This window comes from Amphiura filiformis, chromosome 4 (assembly GCF_039555335.1).
Source record: "Amphiura filiformis chromosome 4, Afil_fr2py, whole genome shotgun sequence".
NCBI lineage: Eukaryota > Metazoa > Echinodermata > Ophiuroidea > Amphilepidida > Amphiuridae > Amphiura > Amphiura filiformis.
The window spans coordinates 24,324,630-24,352,329 of record NC_092631.1 but is presented as its reverse complement, the minus strand read 5'-3'; the positions used below and the strand labels follow the sequence as shown (position 1 = coordinate 24,352,329).

The window sequence follows — 27,700 nt, the reverse complement described above, 5'->3', positions numbered from 1 at the left end:
TGGACAAGTATCCGTGTCAAGTCATGACCTTGCACTACCTCCGTATTACGATAACACGGAGGTAAGCTCCCGTGTGATCATGCCTATTGTAAGTGTGTCCTCGTTAAGAATCAGGTGTGTGTCCTCATTTAGCACAGTAAACAAATGCACCCTTTATGATACACCCACACCCACACACAGGAGGATTACAGGAGCAATATAATCTTATGCCTCTTCGTAAAAAATTTAAGATGTAGAATGTAATTATTTCTCCTATTAAAGGTCCATTCAGCGATTTGCTCATCCGGAGGATCGTCAAAAATCATCAAAATTCAGATTTTGGCACTTTTGCTAGTGCCATTGATGTGCTAAATCCTGCTAGTGGTTAAGCCATATGCCCTGTATTAAAAACAAAATAAGACATTTTACATGAATCTGTAATTTCTCTACTTAAGTATTTGCATGGGGCTTCAACTTTGTCAATACTGCTGTTTTCCTTGTTTTTTACTTAATTCTTCAATTCAAAAATACCTGATAACAATTTTAATGAAATATGTCCTTCACTTTTAAGCATTTTATTCAGAATCTGATTTTTTTCACACTTTCTCTGGGTTCATCGAATAGGCCTTTAATCAACAAATATCAACACTTTTTTCAGAACACATCTTGAAGCCATGGGTGCTAGTTTGACTTATCATGAACGCATAGGGAGCGGGTCCAGTGGTACCGTCTACAGATGCACATGGAAATCAAAGGAATTTGGTATTATTGAAGCTGCTGCTAAGCAGATTAAACTTGATGGAGAAATCACAGAGAAACAAAAACGTGAGATAGAGTTCGTCAAGAAACTTGATCACAAGAATATTATCAGGTATTATGATGCGGTAATAGAGAGAGAACATGTAGTCATTGTAACTGAATTTGCTGCTAAAGGGTCGTTGTGTGATTATCTCAAAGATAAAGACAAACTTCCAGAAAACCTCCTCCATTCATGGATCTATCAATTGGCTTGCGGAGTTAACTATCTCAATCAAAACAAGGTGGCGCATTGCGATTTGAAATCACCCAATTGTATCATAATGGCTGACGATGTCATCAAGATCTGTGATTTTGGTATCGCAAGATACCTTACTAGTAGCAAGACCACAAGGAGTGCCAACAAAGGAAGTGTGCAATGGCAGGCACCAGAGATATTTGAGAAGCAAGTACTTTCTCCAAAAGCTGCTATATATGCTTTTGGAATCATCGTTTGGGAAATGGTATCATGTGAAGAACCATACAAAGACTTTCTACCTGTGAGGGTCATCTACCAAGTAGTAGCGCATAGACTCCGTCCAACAATAGCTGATGATTGTCCCCAGTTCTTGAAAGAACTAATGGAGCAATGCTGGCATGAAGATCGCACAGAGAGACCAGAAAGCAGTGACATAGTGAGACGAGTATGGCGTGAATACAAACCTACACTTCCTGATGCTGATGACGAGCCTAACGAGGTTGATGGTGGGTAAACTACCAGAGGATGATTTAAGGAAGCCCCATCATGCACTGCATGTGCATCACTATCACTAGAGTTTCAACTGCTACTTTACTTTTCAAATCCCATTGAATTCTGTGCAAAAGATGTTGTTTAAGAATTGGGCGTGTGTCATTATTACTTGGTCAATTTCAGAACAAAAGCGATGCATGCATAAAATAATTCAAACCTTCTGTAGGTAACATAAAATGTGAAATCGACTGGCATTTTGAATGCGTTTTTATTGTAAATATATCAGTCCAAATTCAAATTTAACCATGCCCGTCAATGCAATGTGCGAGCAGTGATGTCATGTTCACTCACACAGCTGTGCTAACCGCAAGTCAACACAGTGGCGTGGTGGGAAGTGCTTAAATCATCATCTGGTAAACTACAATGCAGTAATGTTCCAAGGAAGAAATTCAACAGGGTACTCACACAAGTAGATTAGTAGTACCTGTGTGAAATGTAATATGTCCCCAGTGTACTTGCCAGTTCCATATTTGATAGTTAGGTAAGATTTGACCTTCCAATGACATTTGACTTTATATATACATGTGATGTGTATGACATCCCCATGTAAAGTCATACTGTAAATGTGATCCAATTTAAGTAATAATATCATCGAAGAGGATGAAGAGGAAATAGCAAGCTAATGCAGGGTTGACACCTTTCTTAACTTGACCTCTGAATGACCTTTGACCTCATACACATAACCTTTGACGTCTTCAATATATTGTGAAATCATACTCTAACTGTGATCCAATTAAGGTTACAATTGCCTTGGGTTGATGAGGAAATGTCAGGTTGACATTTTGTTATACCCATCCTTTTTTCTCGGATCGACTTGAAAGTCTCAGAGAATTTTACTAGGCTGTAGTGCTGAAATAGCAAAAAGATCGGACCATGTTTTACCCAGGCAATAGATTTTTACAAAATCCCTATATGTACATGTTTATATTGGACCAAGACAGTCCCATGTTCAAGACCCACATTCTTCTTCTTTCAAATTGATATTGCTAATTTGACACATGATTTTATTTATGCAATGCTCAGAATTTTTGCTGTGTGGGGGAGGGGGGGGTGCTAGAACAAGGTTTGCTAATTTTCCCATATTTTTTCTCATTTCCGTTTGTATAATACCAATACACACAATATTCTACATTCTAATGATAGGCTTATTATTCACCAAAGGCAGATATGATGTAGGTAGGCCTATGCTAGGTGAATTCAAATTTGTCATCAAATTGCATCATTTTATATATCAAATTAAAGCCCTTGAGTAAACAAAGCCAAAACTGAAAACCTTTTTTTTTCATAGCACTTTCCGTAGCAAAGTTACATCTTGTCAAAGATTGACTTTCATCAAATGTCAAAAAGATTCAGATAGCAAAAATACCAAAAACCGCAATCCGGAGGAGTTTCTAGACCTTAGTCTCATGATGATAGCAGCTTTTTTTTAAATGGAACTGCTATCAAAATCCCTCTAAAATTCCATGTCGAAAGTGACTTATCACCATAAAAATCATATATTTGGGTCAAGTGAAGTATAGAAAACATATTTATGTAGGTTTCTTTCTTCGGCCAGTTGTTTTAAATTTCTATGTAAAAATGCATTGACATTGTCGGCAAATTTGGCTGACTAGCAAATGTGTTTGCCTGGCATACCTATATGATGATGATGAGACTCTATTGTAATATATAAGGTCATCTTAATTAAATCCTGTGTCTCAAAGCTGCAGCGTGTGTTGGTAAAATTGTGCGCGTAGTCCTCTTTGAAAATCAAGAAATTCAATTTTTTTTCATCTCTTTTTATTTTTTTAAACAAACAGTCAAAAATTTAACTCAAAATTAGTATTTAATTTCAAGTTTTCGAATTTTTTGCAAAGTTTGGACACAAAAATAATAAAAGAGAAGAATAATAGTTTGTAGCAGTGACTTTTTTGTCTGCTATTACAACATTGGATATTTCTGTAATCCTGTACTGACACATAAAAAATTAAAATAATATAAAAAAAATACAGTAAAAACCCCACATTCTGCATTAGGTTTTCAATTTCTCAGAAGCTTTGAGACACAGGATTTAACTAGACTTAGCTGTGGTCTAAGACCACGAACACAGCCGTGTTGTGACCCCTTAATGACCTTTGACCCCAATACATATGAAAACCCCATAGACTTTGGCTAATGTCAATATACATGTATGTGTGCACATGTCATCACTTTGCCATGTTATTTGTGGCAGAAGGGGCATTTTGAAGGTTTTTGTCTCAGACCGGAAGTGACCCCTTAATGACCTTTTACCCCCAAATAAAAAAATACCACGTATATACTGAGTAACATCAATTCATGTGTGAGTGTACCGTCTCTGTGCTATATTTTTCTTTGCTGATAAAGCTTTTTGAAGTTATTTCGCTTTTATACCGGAAGTGACCCTTAATGACCTTTTGACCCCAAATCTGTGTACACCCCATAGACACTGGGTAATAACAATGCATGTGTGTAAGTGGCATCACTGTCATACGTAATTTGTGGGAGGAGATGCATTTTAAAGGTATTTCGTTTTATACCGGAAATGACCCTTTAATGACCTTTGACCCCAAGTAAAAAAATACCATATATACATTGGGTAAACATAATTCATGTGTAAACATACCATCACTCTTCTATGTTTTTCTTAACTAATAAAAATTTTTGAAGATATATTTCGATTTAAACCGGAAGTTACCCCTTAATAACCCCAAATCTGTGTACACCCCATAGACACAAGGTAATAACAATGCATGTGTGAAAGTGGCGTCACTGTCCTACATAATCTGTGGAAGAAGATGCATTTTAAAGGTATTTAGTTTTATACCGAAGTGACCCCTTAATGAGATTTGACCTCAAATAAAAAAATACCACATATACATTGGGTGACTGAAGATCATATGTGAACATACCGTTACTGTCCCATGTTTTACTTAGCTAATAAAAATTTTTGAAGGTTTTTCGTTTTATACCGGAAGTGACCCCTTAATGACCTTTGACCCCAAATCTGTGTACACCACATAGACACTGGGTAATAACAATTCATGTTTGCAAGTGGCGTCGCTGTCATACGTAAGTCGTGGGAGAAGATGCATTTTTAGTTGAAATCACGTCTTTGACCTCTATGACCTCTCGTGACCTTTGACCCCAAAGTTTCATGTGACATGTAGGGGCACGGTCAATGATCATTGTGACCAAGTTAGGTCAAAATCGATGTAAGCGTGTGAGTGCTAGAGCAAATGTAACCACTAACGTCACGGCTGTGTAACTAGACCACCAGCCATGCCGCGACATGGCAGACAAGATGGCCCGAAATGAACTTTGACCTTAAACTTCGACCATTTGGGCTGAGGCTATTATACACTTCCCCACCATTAATGGTGCATCACTGTAGCATATAGGGACTTAATCTGTCTTCCATAGGCTGAGATATAGCCACTTTTCCGTAATTTTAAATTTTTTTTGGCAAATTTGACGTTTTGACCCCCTTAATGACCTTTGATCCCAATATATAAAAAAACCTCATCTACACCGAGAAAATGCATTGTTACAGTTTAAATTTAAAAAATCTACTATGCTTAGTTATGGAGATAAAAATTCTTGAATTTATTTAGCTTAAAACCGGAAATGACGTCTAAATGACCATTGACCAAAAAAATAAAAATACCGTGCGTACATCGGGTAACACTAATGCATATATGAAGTTTATGTCACTCTACGTTTTGAGATAAAAAAATAAAAATATTTGATGATTTTTGGTTTTTGACCGAAGCGACCCTTAATGACCTTTGACCCCAAAACTGTAGACACCTTAAAGACCCTGGTTGGTAGCAATGCATGTGTGCTAATGGCAACACTCTGCTATGTAATTTGTAAAAACAGTGATTTTTTGAATATTTTTAGCTTTCAGACCGAAATGACCCCTTAATGACCTTTGACCCCTTATCTGTGAACACCCTATAGACACCGACCAAAGTCAAGTCACATGACCTAAGCATGTCACCATCACATGTTATTTGTGGAAGAAGATACATTTTATAGTATATCACATATACACTGGGTTACTGCAACTCATATGTGAACATACCGTTACTGGCCTATGTTTTGTTTAGCTAACAAATATTTTTGAAGGTATTTCGTTTTATACCGGAAGTGACCCCTTAATGACCTTTGACCCCAAATCTGTGTACACCACATAGACACTGGGTAATATCAATGCATGTGTGCTAGTGGCGTCGCTGCCCTACGTAAGTTGTGGGAGAAGATGCATTTTTAGTTGAAATCACATTTTTGACCCCTATGACCTCTGCGTGACCTTTGACCCCATGTGTTTTATGTAACATGTAGGGGCACGGTCAATGATTATTGTGACCAAGTTAGGTCAAAATCGATGTAAGCATGTGAGTGCTAGAGCAAATGTAAAATTGACAGAAGAAAGAAGAAGAACTAGACTTAGCTGTGGTCTAAGACCACGAACACAGCCGTGTTGTTACCCCTTAATGACATTTGACCACAAAATATATGAAAACCCCATAGACATTGGCTAATGTCAATGTATGTGTGTACGTGGCATCACTTTGCCATGTTATTTGTGGCAGAAGGGGCATTTTGAAAGTTTTTGTCTCAAACCGAAATGACCCCTTAATGACCTATGACCCCATATAAAAATACCATATATACATTGGGAAAACACAATTCATGTGTGAACATACCATCACTCTCCTATGTTTTTCTTAGCTAATAAAATTTTTTGAAAATATTTCGATTTATACCGAAGTGACCCCTTAATGACCTTTGACCCCAAATCTATGTACACCACATTGACACTGGGTAATAACAATGCATGTGTGCAAGTGGTGTCACTGTCCTAACGTAATTTGTGGGAGAAGATGCATTTTAAAGGTATTTCGTTTTATACCGAAGTGACCCCTTAATGACCTTTGACCCCAAATAAAAAAATACCACATATACATTGGATAACTGCAACTCATATGTGAACATACCGTTATTGTCCTATGTTTTCCTTAGATAATAAAAATTTTTGAAGGTATTCCGTTTTATACCGGAAGTGACCCCTTAATGACCTTTGACCCCAAATCTGTGTACACCTTATAGACACTTGGTAATTACAATGCATGTGTGCAAGTGGCGTCACTGTTCTACGTAATTTGTAGGAGAAGATGCATTTTGAGTCGAAATCACGTTTTGACCCCTATGACCCCTGCGTGACGTATGACCCCACAAGTTTCATGTGACATGTAGGGGCACGGTCAATGATCATTGTGACCAAGTTAGGTCAAAATCGATGTAAGCATGTGAGTGCTAGAGCAAATGTAATGGTTGACAGAAAGAAGAAAGAAGAAAGAAAGAAGAAAGAAAGAAAGAAGAACCTGTAAGAAAAAAGACACATCCGTGACTAACGTCACGGCTGTGTAAAGAACCTGTAAGAAAAAAGACACAGCCGTGACTAACGTCACGGCTGTGTAATTAAGATGGCCCAATGCTTAGTTTCTTCCAGGATCACTTTGCAATGAAGGTGAAGGAATAAAATTGGGTGTATGTTTATTAAGTTTGACTATCTATTCTATATACTTTAAACAACTAATTACAAACCTAACGTTTTTCTGGTGACATTTGCATACTTATTAATCCTTGTTTAAATAAAAATTGAATTGAATTGAGTAGTATGTCATCAATGATTATTATTTCCCTTTCCAGGGTTGGAGTGGCAGCTGAAGCATGAGATATATTCTCAGGGACAACTGCAGTTTTTGGCTAGTGACCGCCTGGCTATTATCACTAGACTACGCAGTGTGAAGGTGTATCATGTGAGCAGGGAAGAGGCACATCTAATATACACCCTAACATCTGATGAGTGGAGAGGGGGTGATCTGACGGGTGATGTGTATCCATGGGATGTAGCTGTGAGTGAGTCTATGCCTAACAGCATATTCGTGATAGCCTACACAAGTTCCTACGTGTATGAGTTCCCATGCCATGAAGCATCAAACCATGTAAAGAAATATCAGATTCATGATGGGAATGTGTGGCCAGTGTGTATTGCAGCTAATGCCAATACAGCTGTGATAGGTTTAGTTGATAAGGATACATTGGTAGTTTGTCAATTGCCAGGGTTTACACAGCAAAGGGTTTTAGACCTTAGTAATGGTTTGCATCCATGGGATCTCACTATCAGTACAGATTACTTGGTGGTAATGGGTAGATATGAGATGGTAATCAAACCAATGGGTGATATCGGTCAGGATATGTGTAGCATAAAACCACCCGATGGTTGGGCATTTCAAGCTGTATCCTATAGGAATGATGCAAGGCAGTTATATGTTGCATGTTATCATAAGGCGAATGGGAAGGGGTGTGTGTACAAATACACCTGGGAAGGGAATGGCACACCAGAGTATCACAACACTGGATGTGTCATTGATGATTTGGGTGAGGTGTGGGATGGACAGTTGTCAGTCACATCAGGTGGGGCACTTTGCGTATCCATGGGCACTCACTTTTATGCTGTAGTGGAACAAAGTCCACATCAAGGAACACAAATATTTGTTTTAGAATAAATAAGTTCTGCCATATAGAGGAATCCAAATTCACGCATTCCTACACCTGACTAGCAGCCTTTAGTTGGGTCCCCGTCGGCTACAATGCATCCGAAATGTGTAATGATTCTCCCTTGGCGGAAATTTTAAACTGCATTCCATCATCCGTTTTACACCTTCCGCGAAAACACAGGTAGACAAAAGAATGACAACACAATACAGTTCCAACAGTTGTGCAAATAAAAGCCGCCTTACACCTAGAGAAGGTCGAGGAGGTTAATAGAATAATACAATAGAGATAATTCACGAGGTACTAGTAATCCCATCGCATCTATTCATAGATGTACAAATGGATGAACAAAAGGACTATGTATGAATAGATGCGACAGGATTACCTCTATTGTATATATTATTCTATTAACCCTCCTCGTCTTTGCATCTTCTCCAGGTGATAGGCGGCTTTTATTTACAATCAGCGCTCAAAACCCCAGGTTGGTGCTAGCGGGAAACCAAAGATGGCCGACCAAATCCTGACCATGACTTGGCTCGTTGGATTCGTCTATACTGTATACTGTATAAGATTGTATTATATCTTTTGTAAATTTTGCCACGGTCATGGAGGCGTATCAAAAATAGGAACATGCAAACCTGTATGTTAAGAATAAATTACATAAGCAAATTGCACAATTTTAAAAGCCTTACAACCACAAACACGTAATATAACAGTGCATGCAGTATCTGATAAAATGGAAAGTGCAAAATGAGTGTTACAATATAGGCAACCCGAGGAAAATACACTACCCAAAATACATAAGGTACCCGTAACTTTACATCCTCTGTTTGCCTACTAAATATAATATACCAAATAAATTAGACTAAATATATCATCTGATCCTAATATTCTGCAAAATGATTTTAATGCTATAGCCTCAATAAGGGCTCATATTGAAATACCCTATCACGCTTTCACACAGAAAGAAGGCAGGATTCCCCTCGCTAAGCGCGCGCCTCAGGAAAGCTCAGTCATAAAACGGATGGATTATATTCATCAGTGATACACCCTGCCTTTTGAAGTGGTCTGGTGACAAGGATTATAATAAAAGTTTATCAAAGACTGGCAACTTTATTGATTGTTGAACTAATCGGCTCATCGCACAACCCAGGAAAGCGCGCTCCTAATTTAAGTGGCTAATTGCAGTCAATGCAGTGTTATAATCACACAGGATTTTAACAAAAGGCGGCTAGCACAGGAAAGCTGCAGGATGGCGCACACCTTCCTGTGTAAGGGAACCCTAGCAGAAATTTTATACAGCAAGAAGTGTATCAAAAGTGTATCAAAGTGTATTAAAACTGTATCAAATTGCAATTTGATACAGTTTTGATATACAAAGGGTGTATTGAAAATGTATCAACTGAAAATATAGGGTATCAAAACTGTATCAAATACCACCTAACTGTATCAAAAATGTATCAAAAGTGTATTGAATTTGAACTTAGTTCATTTTGGCCATGCTTGTGGTGTATCAAAAGTGTATCAAATTGGACTTTGCAGTTTTTTAGTGTACGTAAAGTGTATCGAAATGAACTTTTTGGTGCTAGATGTATATCAAAAGTGTATCAAATTGGACTTCTTCAAATTCTGGCTGCATACAGTGTATCAAAAGTGTATTAAATTGGACTTTGCCTGTTTTTTAGTGTATGTAAAGTGTATCAAATTGAACTTAGTTAATTTTTGGTGGCTAGAGGTATATCAAAAGTGTATCAAATTGGACTTAGTCAAATTCTGGCTGCCTACAGTGTATCAAAAGCGTATTAAATTGGACTTAGTTTATTTTGGGTGGCTAGAGGTATATCAAAAGTGTATCAAATTGGGCTTTCATAAACTGACCTTTTGTAGTGTATCAAAACTGTATAAATAACTGATCACATGTCTAGATAATGACTCATCATTTTCAAATTTGCCCATGTGGCATGCATGCAGTTAACACCTGGATTTGCACTTGGAAATGTACTGTATTTTAGAGCAAATTATGGTGTTTTATTTATCATGATGAAGATACAAACATGCTTGTAGACTGCACATTAGGTTACAATGTAGTTGTAATCAGGGACTGTGATTAAAGAGGATATTCTATTGACTTTGTTCTGATAAGGTAAGCTTACTATATATTATATATAGGGCCTCTATGTATATGTATTAAGCATGAATATAGCACATGCCTGTATAGTAAAAACCCTGCTGAATCTTTTTGTTATTGGTAGCCTTTTTGTCTCTTTATTGAGGGTAACAACTTCAGTGACAAGCACTGCTTTCCAAGCAGGCCCTCTGATGTATGTATGTTCCATTTTGGTTGGGTTTTGCTTCTTTTTGCAATACTTTCTCACACATTTGCCCTATTAAGCGTCGTAATTTTGAGCGTTGATAGGGAAAACTGTGCATTGACCTGCTTCGTGATGGGGAAAGTGCTAGAGGTCAGCATTGGCAGTAGAGGGCAGTGTTGAATTTGAGCTTGATTAGACTAATTTCAAATTTGACCTTTGACCCCTTCACTTTGAGCTTTGGGGTCATTAATGTTTGCAAATATGTTTAGATCATGTAATGATAATTCTTGTTGAATTTGAGCTTGATTGGACCAATTCTGAAATTTGAAAAACTGTATCAAAAGTGTATAAAAACTGTATAAAAACTGTATCAAAAGTGCATCAAAAAACTATCAAAAGTGTATCAAACAAACTGTCAAAAGTGTATCAAAAAACTGTATCAAAAGTGTATCAAAAAACTATATCAAAAGTGTATCAAATGGCATGTATCAAAAATAGGGCGGTCCCGCTGGCCAGCATTAGAATTGGAACGCTGATTTGATACAGTAACATATTCGATACACTTTTGATATAAATTATGTATGAAATGTGTATGAAATGAAAGGATAAAAATTTCAACGCTAATTTGATACAGTTTAAATTGGAACCCTGATTTGATACAGTTACATATTTCATACACTTTTGATATAATTATGTATGAAATGTGTATGAAATGAAAGGATAAAATTTCAACGCTAATTTGATACAGTTTAAATTGGAACCCTGATTTGATACAGTTACATATTTCATACACTTTTGATATAATTATGTATGAAATGTGTATGAAATGAAAGGATAAAAATTTCAACGCTAATTTGATGCAGTTTAAATTGGAACCCTGATTTGATACAGTAACATATTCGATACACTTTTGATATAAATTATGTATGAAATGTGTATGAAATGAAAGGATAAAAATTTCAACGCTAATTCGATACAGTTTAAATTGGAACCCTGATTTGATACAGTTACATATTTCATACACTTTTGATATAATTATGTATGAAATGTGTATGAAATGAAAGGATAACAATTTCAACGCTAATTTGATACAGTTTAAATTGGAACCCTGCTTTGATACAGTTACATATTTCATACACTTTTGATATAATTATGTATGAAATATGTATGAAATGAAATGATAGAAATTTCAATGCTAATTTGATACAGTTTAAATTGGAACCCTGATTTGATACAGTTACATATTTGATACACTTTTGATATAATTATGTATCAAATATGTATGAAATGAAAGGATACATTTTATTTGATACTTTTTGATACATTATCTTGGCATTTGATACACTTTTGATATGTATAAAATGTGTATGCAATGTTAATTTGATACAGTTTTGATACATAAAAGTGTATGAAATGAGGGTTCCAATTCAAATACTTTTTATTTCATACATTTTTCATAAGTATCAAAAGTGGTGTATCAAAAGTGTATCAAATTTCAGCCAGGGAATTTCAATATGAGCCCTAACATTACTGATTGGTTCCAGGCCAACAATTTCACTCTAAATGTAAAGAAACCTAAACTGATGTTTTTGGAACAAGGAAAACTCTTCATAAGTTTAACAATCTCTTGTCTATGGAAATGAAAAAATTGAAAGAGTTGAAAGATAGATATTTAGGAGTTACCAGAGGACCCTTGTGTAAAGCAGTGCTGGTCCACTGATCTTGGCTACCCTCTTTAAATATGTCTGAAATAAATTAAATAAAATTAATTCACATCTATTATGGAATGAACAATGTAAATTGTTTATCTTCTAACATATCTAAGCACATAGGAGTTATGATAAGGATAATGAACTGAGTGCAATGCATTCGTCAAGATAATCGCACGCGCCGTGGAGTTATTGCATTTAGCTCGAGAGCCGATAGGCTCGAGAGCTAAATGCAATAACTCCATGGCAAGTGCAATTATCTTGACGAATGCATTTGCACGAGTACATTATCCGTCATACACTTTGAGTGTATTAAAACAATAGGCAATATTAATTGCTGCATTCATTATATTAGTTTTAATATTAGGGAAAATATCTTACATTTTAAAAACACCGTCAGGCCATCGACCAGCTAGGAAGCATTTAACTGGCAAAGAAAATCAATCCCTGTATAAGTTAGCTATCAATGGTATCGATTGCGCCATACGTCATACTTTAGTAACTTATTCACGCATGATTTGTAACCAATTGACTTTATGTTGTGATCACTTAATATCGTGGTTTCGAACACAGAGAGCACTGAACCAGTTCACCTGGAAACGATCGATTTAGATGTCCGACAAGTACTACGGTGAATTGAGATGAGAGATATATATATATCAATATCAACTGGACTTTATAGCTCTATAATTTGAACTTTAAAATCTACTTATATTAAAACACACGACATTGGGATTTTACAATTTGTTCAGTATTATAAAGCATGATCATGATATTATGCGCTAGTGTGTGTTTCCCGGGCCCGGCCATGTTATTTTAGATATAGGCCTACATATATTTCATTTGTAAAATGCTGAATATTTTGCAATGGTGTCATCTTGTATAATTATGGTCCACCTGTTTTGGCCCTTTTTAATTAATAGAAGCTCGATTATTCTCATTTGATGTTTGATTTATTTGAGGTCATTAATCATAATTTATGACAATGATATTTGCAAAATAGAACACCGTTTGTAACTATACCATTTTAACACCACAGAATGTATATTCGTACTTTTTTGATGGTATATATATCGAACAGACAATTATATAGTTATGTGACCTCTGTGTCGACAAGCGCCACCTAACTCTACTATATAGTTATGTGAAAGTAGTATTTCTAGTATTTGAGCGTGCACGTATTATCTAGAATCTATTGTTTAGCGTGCGGGTTTTAGATAATGCATTGTTTAGCGTGCAGGTTTATATAATTTGGGCTATGAAGGGTAGTTCGCGAAAATAATGCACGGGAGAAGAATACATAACGATGAATAGAAACGGGCACTAGAAGTGTATTCATAAAGCAATACCTTCCATGGAAAACTGTTAAAATGCTTTCACAAGCCCTTGCCATTCCTCATTTTGACTACTGCAGTTCTGTTTGGTCCAATTTCATCGCAATAATGAGCTCTAGATTTTGCATAATAGCCCATGTTTTGCTCTCTGCAGACATCAGAACTTCAAGACAATATGATGAACGACCTGGACAGGGTTTAACTTAGCTGTAGATGAGAGCATCAATTACTTATTTTTACTTTTAAATGTCTCGCAAACATTGCTCCTGAGTATCTTTCTTCAAATTTTATTTTCACTCATTCTACACATTCCAAATGCACAAGGGGCCAAGCTCAAAACAGTTTGGTTGTTCCAATATGGAAAAACCTCTTCTGGAAAGAAAACTTTCCTTTATAGATCTTCATATCAGTTGCTTAGAACAAGCTTCCTCTCAATCTCCGTATCAATTTTAATTCAATGAGTTTGGGCTAATTTAAAAATGCAATTGGTCTGTAAGTTTTGTATAATAATTTGAGCTAAACATTGTTGCATTTTGTTTCGTATCATGTTTAATTCCTTCAATTTGTATAATATATATTTCTTATATTCTTATTATCATGTTCATGTACATAATGTTTACACGATCTGGTATTTTTGTTTCTATTTTCTTAAGTATTTTATTGTTTTTTACTCCATATTTTTACCTTTATCTCAGTTTCAAATTTGCCACCTTTGGCCTCCATGGACCAGATCGTGCCACATATACGAGGGTCATTCAAAACATTCTCAAAAAATTTCCTACACAAAGCATATATCACTTTAAAAAAAACTTGCAAAATTGGTCCTACAAATTTTACATTCAAGGTCATATCTTTAAAACTGTTTTATCATATGTAAATACCAAATAAGGGTTGAAAACACATTTTAAAATATCGCCACATTCATTGGAACCTGCTTTTTATGGGATGTGAGCAAGCAAAATCAGTCGGAAGTTGGATATATTGATTTTCAGATATAGCCAAACAAACACAATAATATCTTTTGTTGCATATTGTTTTGGAAACACTTCAACTGGAACTATATGTTCAATTTTAATGGAGTTTGCTGCAAAATGTAGCTTTGCAAATACAATCATTTAAAAAAAAACTGAGAATTGAATATGCCTGACTTCAGACTGATTTGTGCTTGATCACTTCACATATTGTTTATTTTAATATCAATAAGTTTAGATAGTTTTGCTAGAAAAGGTAGCAGTGAGGAATTCTTTATAATTTTTCAACTGATATGTCTTGTAGTCCTTGTTATAAGAATAAAAAGTTCTGTGTGGTACATACAATGTTCTTGTCATGGTCCTATTGGGAACTTCATGTCAAAATCTGGAAATAAATCATCTTGATTTATAAAATTTCAAGAAAATAAACTTCATGCAAATGAGAACTTAAGTTTCTTCTATTGTTTGGTATTATCTGACCTGGCAATGAAAGCCTATAAAAGTGCATATTAAAGCAAAATGACCAAAATGGTTAACTACTTTTATTAACATGGCAAATTAAGCTTTAGGGTTGGGAGTTGTGCAGTATATGTGAAACAATAAGTATACTATCTTACTTCAAACACCATTATATTTTGTATTATATTGTACTAAGTTAATGCTGAAGTGAAATAAACACCCACCTTTTGTGCCTTTTCAACCAATTAATGCATTTAATCTGCCTGTATTATTCATGTGTGTGTTCGGTAGGATGTTCTGGTGGGGGGACAGTCCTCCTTATGATATTAGTTTTATTTAAAGCCATATTACAACATTTTTAGAGAGGATAGTGTTACGAGTCGTACTTGACTCAAGGCCAAAATCACCTTTTACCCGAACTCACACGAATGCACAACACAAATACACTGTTTGTTTTAAGCTATCAAAATCTAAGTCTTTAATTGAAAGCACGTTATGATTGGTACAATGTATGACAACAAATGTACATATAAAATAATTACATAATCACAATGATTAATTTAACTTATTGGTACTTAGCCAGCATTCTTCTTCTTGAAGATAACAGAGTTCTTGCAATGTTCTGGACGACTGATGTATATATCCTTAATCACGTGTCTTGCGATAATCAGCAAAATCCATTGTACACTTGCATATATAAATCCTTGCGTATAAAATCCTCATACGAAAATGGTGTTCTCCAAACATGTTTATAATTCCTTGCGCAGTTCTCCTATACTAAACTCCTTGCGCCGTTCTCCTATGCTAAACTCCTTGCGCAGTTCTCCAAATTTAACTCCTTGTGCTGCTTTCTCCAAACTTGGTGCTATTTCCACCTTTCACACAATATCTTCAGGAAGCAGGACTGCGATGCAGTTGTCCCCACTTATTTTGACAGTTGTGTTGCTCCTTTAACCAGACTTCAGCAAATCGACAGAAGAATATATATTCCTTTCTTGGAAGAAGTACGTTCTTGGACGTATTCTAGATCTTCTCCGACAACACTGGCAAATAGTAGTACTTTGACTACATAAATTAATTCTGGTTAGCAATTTCCTTTCTTTGAAGGAATTGGACTGTAAGCATTTTAGCTAGCTAGCCCAGATCAACACTACCAACTGTGAAGAAATATGTTTACCTTTTCTTATATACCAAGCAGTTGGAAATCCCCAAATATTAATAGCCAAATGTGAGAGTGGGAATTCCCAAGCCTTAATTATAACATTAACCTTTCTCATTACATCACTTCCTGAGGGGAAATCCCATTACATCATTTCCTGAGGGGAATCCCATATATGATGTCATCTCTTTACAATCTGAAGGGGTTTCCAAATATTCCAAATTAGATATGATTCAACTTGTTTTGCTCAATTTGAGAGGGGAATTCCCCTAAAATGTCATCACTCATGTAACTTTGTAAACAAAGATAAACCATCAAATTAAATTACTCAGGGCACATCACAATAGCTATTCATAAGCACCCATATCACATCATACAAACACCCATACTAGAAGTAGATACCTACCTACATCCGCAATATTTTAAATATATTTTTGGGAATATCTTCAAGATGCATCATTTTATATTGCTAGATGACATTTGGAAGATACATTATATCTTTGGTGAATTTTGTCAATTTTGGTCCAAAACAGGTGAAATTTTACATGGGGAATTGTCAATTGTCCAAATAAAATATAAATCATATCAGCAGTATATAGCTACGGTGATTTAACCACACATCCATATCAGCAATCAGGATAGCTACTTCTTCATCACCCATTTCAATAGTAGATAGCCATTTCAAAAATATACATATCACCATTTCATCAACACCCATATCAGCAGTAGATAGCAACTTCATCAACACCCATATCAGCAGTAGATAGCTACTTCATCAACACCAATATCAGCAGTAGATAGCAACTTCATCAACACCCATATCAGCAGTAGACAGCTACTTCATCAACACCCATATCAGCAGTAGATAGCAACTTCATCAACACCCATATCAGCAGTAGATAGCAACTTCATCAACACCCATATCAGCAGTAGACAGCTACTTCATCAACACCCCTATCAGCAGTAGATATCAACTTCATCAACACCCCTGGCCCTTTCAGCAGTAGATAACCACACATCCATATCAGCAATCAGGATAGCTACTTCTTCATCACCCATTTCAATAGTAGATAGCCATTTCAAAAATATACATATCACCATTTCATCAACACCCATATCAGCAGTAGATAGCAACTTCATCAACACCCATATCAGCAGTAGATAGCTACTTCATCAACACCAATATCAGCAGTAGATAGCAACTTCATCAACACTCATATCAGCAGTAGATAGCTACTTCATCAACACCCATATCAGCAGTAGATAGCAATTCATCAACACCCATATCAGTAGTAGATAGCAACTTTATCAACACTCATATCAACAGTAGATAGCAACTTCATCAACACCCATATCAGCAGTAGATAGCTACATCATCATCACCCATATCAGCAGTAGAAAGCTACTCCATCAACACCCATATCAGCAGTAGATATCTACTTCATCAACAACCCTGGCCCTAACTTCATCAACACTCATATCAGCAGTAGATAGCTACTTCATCAACACCCATATCAGCAGTAGATAGCAACTTCATCAACACCCATATCAGTAGTAGATAGCAACTTTATCAACACTCATATCAACAGTAGATAGCAACTTCACCAACACCCATATCAGTAGTAGATAACTACTTAATCAATACCCATATCATCAGTAGATAGCAACTTCATCAACACCCATATCAGCAGTAGACAGTTACTTCATCAACACCAATATTAGCAGTAGATAGCTACTTTATCAGCACACATATCAGCAGTAGATAGCTACTTCATCAACACCGATATTAGCAGTAGATAGCTACTTCATCAACACCCATATCAGCAGTAGATAGCTACTTCATCAATACCCATATCAGCAGTAGATAGCTACTTCATCAACACCCATATCAGCAATAGATAGCTACATCATCATCACCCATATCAGCAGTAGAAAGCTACTCCATCAACACCCATATCAGCAGTAGATATCTACTTCATCAACAACCCTGGCCCTATCAGCAGTAGATAGCAACTTCATCAACACTCATATCAGCAGTAGATAGCTACTTCATCAACACCCATATCAGCAGTAGATAGCCACTTCATCAACACCCATATCAGTAGTAGATAGCAACTTTATCAATACTCTATCGATACGTGTGTCAACACTACGGACGTGACATCGATATCGCTCCACAAAATACTACAGAAATATCTTTAAAATCGGATTTTATCCAGCCATATAGTGAATATTTTTGAAGATTTAGACTTGTAGACTGTTGGTGATCATTTTGATTTAGAATTTCGTGGGAAATATTGTGATTCTAGGAACTAAAACCAGTCGCCAAAATGACATCGCCCGAACAAAGAGAACAACACAGGTCAAACTACGCGGGAGCTCTGAGCGGTAGCGTAACCAACGAAGGCGGCCGATACAGCCGGGCTAATACCAGTACACCTCAGACCACAGACAGCCGTAAGCCTAAACCTCAGTTACTCTTCATTAAGAACAGAGATATGGTGACTGATACTGATAACATCACCGGTGAAGAGCTGTTTATAGCGATTGATAAAGTGATACAACATCAGTATATTACTGGAATACAACGCACAGGAGGACTATGGCGGATTTACTTTATGGATCGTGCGAACTCGATAATACTACTAGCTGAAGGCATTAATGTTCGTGGTCGACATGTGGAATTGTGTGAAACCAACCCATTCCAAAGACCACCACGCCCGAACAGTTTATGCATTAAGCTTTCAGGGGTACCACTGGAGTATCCTGATGATTACGTAGTAAATGCACTCAAAAACTCTCTTGGTCCAGAATGGCCGATAGAAACCATAGGTGAACCTGTGAGGGAAAAATTGCAGTGAATGGAAAGTTAACAAACTGCCTTAATGGAACACGCCGGTGTACGTGAAACCGCTGGAGAAACATTTACCAAGATTCATAGACATTGAGGGCTACAAAGCACGCATATGGCATGTAGGCCAACCTAATCCAAATGCAACCTGCAGTAACTGCCTGGAAAAAGGGCACTACAAATCAAACTGTGACAAACCGATCAAGTGTAAGGCATGTCACGAGTTCGGTCACACAAAGGACGTATGTGATGCACCGTTAGTGACAGAAGAAGATCGCAAGTCTGAACTTGAAACTGAACTTGAACATCAACAAAGCGCAGAAGAAGCTAGTGATTCAGGATCTGAAGCTGACAGTGTTGAAGACAATGATATTGACGCTGAAACTGAAATTGAAGTACTTACCTCAAGCCTAGATGTACAAAGAGGTTCGACCACATCACAAATAGAAGAACATGAAATTCACATGACTTCACCTGGAAGAGTGGAGACTGAGAGCAATGAGGTGTCGGACATATCTGCTGTGTCAATGTCACCCAAAGAGAACAATAAGAGGAAGCAGAAATCAAAGTCACCTCAACGCTCTAGAAGATCAAGACAAAAGAAGAAATAAATCACCTTGACTGTATATCATAATGTCACTTCACCTTATATCTCTAAATGTGAGGGGTTTCAGGAACAAAATCAAAAGACAAAGTGTTATTAAATGGATAAATAATCAGAATGCATGTATTGTGTTTTTGCAAGAAACATTCTTAGATGATAAAATTAATAATCATTTAGAACAAGAATGGGGTGGGAAAGTAATAAGTACATATGGGTCGTTACATAGTAGAGGTGTATCTATTTTGTTTAAAAAGGGTCTTGATATAGAAATTGTAAATTATCACAAATCTGAAGATGGGCGAAGACTTCTTGTCAATGTAAACATTGGTAATGATAAGTATACTTTTGTGAATGTTTATGCACCTACTGTAGCATCTCAAAGAGAAATATTTTATAGAAAAACTCATAGGTGGATAAGGAAAAATGCAAAATATAATGTTGTTATTGGAGGTGACCATAATTGTGTACAAGACTCAAAATTGGATACATTAAATGTTAAAAGTAAATACAGTGAATGTAAGCAACTTTTAAAGATGCAAAAAACCTTAAACTGTATTGATATATGGCGGCAAAAAAATCCAGAAAAAAGACAATTTACTTGGCGAAATATACCACTCAAAAAAGCCTCAAGACTTGATTACTGGTTAATACAACAAAATGTAAAAGATTTCGTTCAGTCTGTAGACATTAGACCTGCTCCTAAAAGCGACCATAATGCAATATCTCTCAAATTGAATTTGCTACGACAGAAACACGGACCCGGATATTGGAAATTTAACTCGTCATTAATACAAGACCCCGTGTATAAAGAGAAATTAAAAGGTGTTATTAAAGGTGCAAAAACAGAGGGTGAAAAATGTAAATTATCAAAACAATTGAAATGGGAGCTGTGTAAAATAAGAATTAGCTAATACACTATTGACTATTGTAAGACTAAAGCAAAACTTCAAAAACAAGAATTATTGAGACTCCAATCCACTGTTGAGCAATGTGAAAATGAATTAAATTCAAACATTCAAAGCACCAGAAATACAAATGAATATAATAAGAATAAGGAAAAACTTGAAAAATATTACCTGCAAAAAACAAAAGGGCTATTATTCGGTCTCGGGTTAAATGGTATGAAGAAGGGGAAAGGAACACGAAGTATTTCACAAGCTTAGAAAAAAGTAGAAGTGTTCAAAAGTGTATAAGTGAACTCAAAATAAAAAATGGTAAAACAGTAACTGGTGTAAATCCAATCCTAAAGGAAGTCACGAAGTACTATTCTGACTTGTATACATCAGAGGATATTGACCCAAATGATATGGATTTGTATATAAATGATTGTCATGTAAACACTTTAGAAAGAGATGACTCTGTACTTTGTGAAGGTGAATTAACAATTGATGAGTGTACAGGCGCAGTGAAGCGTCTCAAAATCAATAAGACTCGGGTTCTGATGGATTGACTCCAGAATTTTATAAAACAATTTGGGATAAAATTAAATACATGTTTGTTAATGCAATCAATGAAGGTTTTCAAGAGGGACAACTGTCGTATACACAGCGTAAAGGAGTAATAACCTTACTATACAAAAGGGTGATAGATCGAATTTAGATAATTGGCGTCCTATCTCATTGCTCAATTATGACTATAAAATATGTACGATGGCTCTAGCACTGAGATTACACAAAGTTCTTGATAAAGTGATAAATCCGAACAAACAGGGTATGTGAAGGGTCGTTTTAGTGGCCAAAATATTCGTCTGATAGAAGATGCGATAGAATTTTGTACGAATAATAAACAGGAGGGTGCAGTTTTATTTGTTGACTTTCGAAAAGCTTTCGATACGCTAGAAATACCGTTTATTGATAAATGTTTAATCAAAATGGGCTTTGGTGAACAGTTCCGAAAATGGGTATCTACTCTATATTGTAACATTAATAGTTGTGTTTCTGTAAATGGATGGTTATCCGAATCTTTTACAATCAGCAGAGGTATTAGGCAAGGATGTCCTCTTTCGGCCCTTTTATTCATAATAGCGGTAGAATTTTTATCTGGGGATATTAAACAAAACCAGCAAATACAGGGTATCGAAATTGGAAATGAGTCTGATTTAGAGATTAAGTTAGTCCAATTGGCTGACGATACTACTTTACTTGTCAGAAATGAAACATCAGTTGTGAAAGCATTGGAAGCAATTGAAAAATTTAGTGATTCTGCGGGAATTAGGCTTAACAAAAACAAAACAGAAGGTATTTGGTTGGGAGACAGTTCCCCTAACATTCCTCAAACAACTATCTCGTGGTCAACACAACCTATTAAAAGTCTAGGTATGTATTTTGGAAAAGATATTGAGAAATGTCATAAATTGATATGGTCTGAAAAATTAAAGAAAATGGAACTTGCTTTGAACGGATGGAAAGCCAGAAAACTATCATATTATGGTAAAATATCAGTTGTCAAGACTTTTGGTGTTTCACAACTACTATATTGTGCATATTCTATACATGTACCAGATTATGTGATAAAAGAAGCAAACAAAATGCTCTTTCAATTTATTTGGGGTTCAAAGAGGAAAAAGTCAAAAGAACAACGATAACGGGATACATGGAATATGGTGGCTTGAAAATGATAGACCTGCAAAGCCAAATAAGAGCTCTAAAAATTAAATGGATTTCAAGATTACTTTGCGAAAATGATCATGGTATTTGGAAAAAAATAGCAAAATTTTGGTTTAATCAAATAGGAGGCCTAGATTTTGTACTTAATTTGGAATGTAAGTCCTCTAATGTATCGGAAGTAACAAAAGAAAAAATTCCCAAGTTCTACACAGAGGTACTAAAATCTTGGTTTATGTTGAAAAAAAAAGAATGCTGATGCCTCTTTACACGAAGCAAGAGTACTTCATGATCAAATAATCTGGTACAATAATGACATAAAATTTAGAAATAAGTTGCTTATGTTTAAGAAGTGGAAAGATGCTGGTATAATGTACTTAAGTGATATTGTAATCAATAATCGTTTTATAACTCTTTTTGAGCTAAGACAAATAGTTCGGTGTCCAAATGATGTTTTTAACTTGCATACATTACTGACAGCAATACCAAAAGAATGGAAACGTTAATTTTAAATAATCATGTAGATTTCAACAAAACAAAGGGCAATGATCGATTATTTCAAGTTGGGAAAACCAAACTACACATTTCAAAGCTATCCACAAAACAAATATATAAACTTTTAATGCCATCAGAATGCGACCCAATTTGCGTTAAATATTGGCAAGATCACTTCAATTGTAATACAAGTAAATCATCTTGGAGACAAATCTTCACTTTTAAAATAAAAATAGAATTGAAACAAATTTGGACACTTTCAATATAACCTTTTATATAACCTAATACCGTGTAAGAAAAACCTATTGAAATGGAAGATTAGTAACTATGACGAATGCTGTTTCTGCAATTGTCGTGAGGACTATGAACACTTTTTTTTTTTTTTTTTTAAAAATACATCATTTTGGATTTTCTTTAAAGAATGCGTGTTCATTACTACACACACACATTTGAACTTTTCTCTAGAACATATTATTTATGGTTGGAACAAGAAAGACTCACATTTTGATTTTGTAAACCTGCTCTTAATTATAGCATCGTTTTCAGTTTACAAGGCCAAAATAAGATATAGTGAAACCAATATATTTACTCCTATACCAATGCTCTTTATTATTAATGAAGTAGAAAGATTGAATGAAATAACAACAAATGCAGAAAATGTGCCAACAATTATAAAAGAAAATCAAAATGTCTGGGATGAACTTAAGGTTCATTTGAATATACTGTAATAAGTTATACATAATGTTTTGATAATGTTAATTTACATGTCGTGGCTTTTGAGCCGCAATATTGTGGAATAGCAAGTTTTTGAGCTTGATATATAAACTAAATAAAATAAAGGCGTTTCGCCAACCTCACTGAGGTATAAAGAAAAAAAAAAACTTTATCAATACTCATATCAACAGTAGATAGCAACTTCACCAACACCCATATCAGTAGTAGATAACTACTTAATCAATACCCATATCAGCAATAGATAGCAACTTCATCAACACTCATATCAGCAGTAGATAGCTACTTCATCAACACCCATATCAGCAGTAGATAGCAATTCATCAACACCCATATCAGTAGTAGATAGCAACTTTATCAACACTCATATCAACAGTAGATAGCAACTTCATCAACACCCATATCAGCAGTAGATAGCTACATCATCATCACCCATATCAGCAGTAGAAAGCTACTCCATCAACACCCATATCAGCAGTAGATATCTACTTCATCAACAACCCTGGCCCTAACTTCATCAACACTCATATCAGCAGTAGATAGCTACTTCATCAACACCCATATCAGCAGTAGATAGCAACTTCATCAACACCCATATCAGTAGTAGATAGCAACTTTATCAACACTCATATCAACAGTAGATAGCAACTTCACCAACACCCATATCAGTAGTAGATAACTACTTAATCAATACCCATATCATCAGTAGATAGCAACTTCATCAACACCCATATCAGCAGTAGACAGTTACTTCATCAACACCAATATTAGCAGTAGATAGCTACTTTATCAGCACACATATCAGCAGTAGATAGCTACTTCATCAACACCGATATTAGCAGTAGATAGCTACTTCATCAACACCCATATCAGCAGTAGATAGCTACTTCATCAATACCCATATCAGCAGTAGATAGCTACTTCATCAACACCCATATCAGCAATAGATAGCTACATCATCATCACCCATATCAGCAGTAGAAAGCTACTCCATCAACACCCATATCAGCAGTAGATATCTACTTCATCAACAACCCTGGCCCTATCAGCAGTAGATAGCAACTTCATCAACACTCATATCAGCAGTAGATAGCTACTTCATCAACACCCATATCAGCAGTAGATAGCCACTTCATCAACACCCATATCAGTAGTAGATAGCAACTTTATCAATACTCATATCAACAGTAGATAGCAACTTCACCAACACCCATATCAGTAGTAGATAACTACTTAATCAATACCCATATCAGCAATAGATAGCAACTTCATCAACACCCATATCAGCAGTAGACAGTTACTTCATCAACACCAATATTAGCAGTAGATAGCTACTTTATCAACACCCATATCAGCAGTAGATAGCAACTTCATCAACACCCATATCAGCAGTAGATAGCTACTTCATCAACACCCATATCGGCAGTAGATAGCAACTTTATCAACACCCATATCAGCAGTAGCTAGCAACTTCATCAATGCCCATATCAGCAGTAGATAGCAACTTCGTCAACACCCATATCAGCAGTAGATAGCAACTTTATCAGCACCCATATCAGCAGTAGATAGCTACTTCATCAACACCGATATTAGCAGTAGATAGCTACTTCATCAACACCCATATCAGCAGTAGATAGCTACTTCATCAATACCCATATCAGCAGTAGATAGCTACTTCATCAACAGTCAACACCCATATCAGCAGTAGACAGTTACTTCATCAACACCAATATTAGTAGTAGATAGCTACTTCATCAACACCCATATCAGCAGTAGATAGCTACTTCATCAACACCCAAATCAGCAGTAGATAGCTACTTCATCAACACCCATATCAGCAGTAGATAGCTACTTCATCAACACCCATATCAGCAGTAGACAGCTACTTCATCAACACCCATATCAGCAGTAGCCAGACAATGAGGGCCGATAGACTGCTGGCTAACTCCACAGAAATGGTACATTTTCATAAATTTTAAAAGTTCATTCAATGCTTCCAAGTTATTGTTTCCTGGAAAGTAGACTAACAAAGCTTTCAGAAACCACTTTTGTTTTTTGCCTTGCACAATTTAATATATTTTTATGACAATTTGAAGTTTGGGGAACTGGAACAGGTTTGTGTATCCCTAATTTTGCAGGAAATTGCTGATCTTATGAGTATTGCTGATCCCAGTGTACATGCACAAAAGATATGTATTAGTGGTTTAATATTAGCTTTGATATCTCTACTGCAATTCCAGAACAAAATTTAAACCCATCAGTAACATTATAAATGTACACTACGGCCTTCAAATGTGGGTATTGAAATGTCCCGTCTGTCACAGAAAAACATCAAAAAGTTGATTATTTTCCATATTTTAATATATTTTTTGTTCAAAACTTAATTCCTATCTCATATCAAGTAGGCCTCATATAAAAACAAAGTAAAATTGTTCACTGACATTTAGTATAGAAGATATTCCATCTCAAAATGTGTCCGTCTGTCACATTTTAGCATTCTTACCATGTACAATCAAATGGGGGAAATTTTTCAAGCCAGAAATTTTGGTTTTTACTTCAGATTCATATTCTGCACTAAATTTTGGCAAATAAAAAATGATTTAATGCTCATTTTGACAATTAAAATTCCATCTGGCAGTCAATCCATTGTAAACACTAAAATTTGATCATTTTTATGGGTACTGGCTGTTTGAGGTTGACTCCTTCGCATGAGAGGCCTCAAATGATGTTTAAGGTAATATTTTATCATGATTAGATGTTGTTTGTAATTTCTGTATGAAAATAAATCCCACAAAATATATTTGAGCAACTCACCATTGCTCTAAAGATCACTGTAAAAATGTTCAAAAATGGTCCCGCTCTGTCACGTCCCGTCTGTCACGACTTTGGCGAGCCCAGGTATAAAAATCTCAGCTTTGTATTTTTTGAGTATGATGTTTACTGAGAGTTTATGTACCAATGTTTAATTTTGACAGCATTTTTCAATAAATCTCACTTGAGAACAGATAGAGTTTTGCAAGATTGTACTTTTTTTTTTAAATGGGTGATTTTTCCGTCCGTCTGTCACGCTGTATTTCAATTTGCAACCATACAGCCATTGAATCACTTGGTTTCATCTTGTGTGTTTTAAATTAAATTATGACATGTTCTCTTTGACTTGGAGTATAACAATTTGGGATATGTCTTGTAGATTTTTTTGTTGAGGCATTTGAAAAAAAAAAAGAGCCTATCTAAATGTCCCGTCTGTCATGCTGGAGTTAGCCTGCTGCGTTATGGAGCACAACCAAAGACACAGGAGAATATTTATCATGAGTCTGACAAGATAAGAATGGTTTAATTTTTCAGTTGTCACTACAAGTATACCACAAGTATGTGCACATTGTAGACGACGAATGGTATAATCTAAATTCTAATGGTTTCCTTGAATTGTGCTCATGTAACAACAGGTAGCCTTTCTTACAAAGGCCCAAGACAAATTACTGTGTTTAGTGGGTTATTAATTAAACACTTATCTTTTTATCTTAGTTTGAAAACAATATTAGTTCTTTTGGTGACAAAATCTCTCTCTGACAAGTCCATCATAGATATATTGCAATATCGTCAGTAATATAATTTTTATTTGTTTCTTTGGTGTTATTGGCAAGTAGGTTATTAAAAAAATACATTTTTTTGCTGTTTTTTATCTCAGTGTGAAAACACTATTATATTGCTGACAGAGGATCTCTTTGACAAATCTATATTACAAATATTAAAATATCATCAGTGAAATTATTTACAAATAGTATGCACCATGATCAGTATATATATATCATTGTTTATAAAATATACTTTAATAAACTTGAAATATTATTCACACCATTTATAAGTTTTGTCAGGAAAATTATTTGTTTATATTTCCATGACTACAGTGATTATATATATGATTAAATCACATACGCTTATAAAACATGATAAACATATAAATACTGTGACTTGCATCCACAATCAATTTTAAGTATGTGTTTAAAAATATCATTCATTCATATGCAGTATAAAATCTTGCCACAAATGAATGATAGCGAGTGCATGGGGGCATTCACATAACTTCTGTTTACCAAATTATGCAAATTCAGTTAAATATTTTTAAGTTCAATGAGAGTGAGGAGATTATCACAATATTCAATTATTTTTACATTTGAAAAGCTGATCATCATCAATTTTCATTTTCATCCAGTCATCATCACCATCATCATCATCATCATCATATCATCATATCATCATCATCATCATCATCATCATCATATCATCATATCATCATCATCATCATCATCATCATCATATCATCATATCATCATCATCATCATCATCAATCTTTATGGCTATCATTATCAAATTGTCAACAA

At 35.4% G+C, this 27,700-nt stretch overlaps 1 protein-coding gene across 1 annotated transcript; it reads left to right on the top strand.

Annotated features, from left to right (window-relative positions):
- Positions 1–642: 642 nt before the first annotated feature.
- On the top strand, positions 643–8,110 carry LOC140149751 (uncharacterized). Its single transcript, XM_072171804.1, has 2 exons — positions 643–1,479; positions 7,241–8,110. The coding sequence occupies exons 1-2, from the start codon at positions 654–656 to the stop codon at positions 8,098–8,100; spliced, it is 1,686 nt and encodes a 561-aa protein (XP_072027905.1). The 5' UTR covers positions 643–653; the 3' UTR covers positions 8,101–8,110.
- Positions 8,111–27,700: the final 19,590 nt, after the last annotated feature.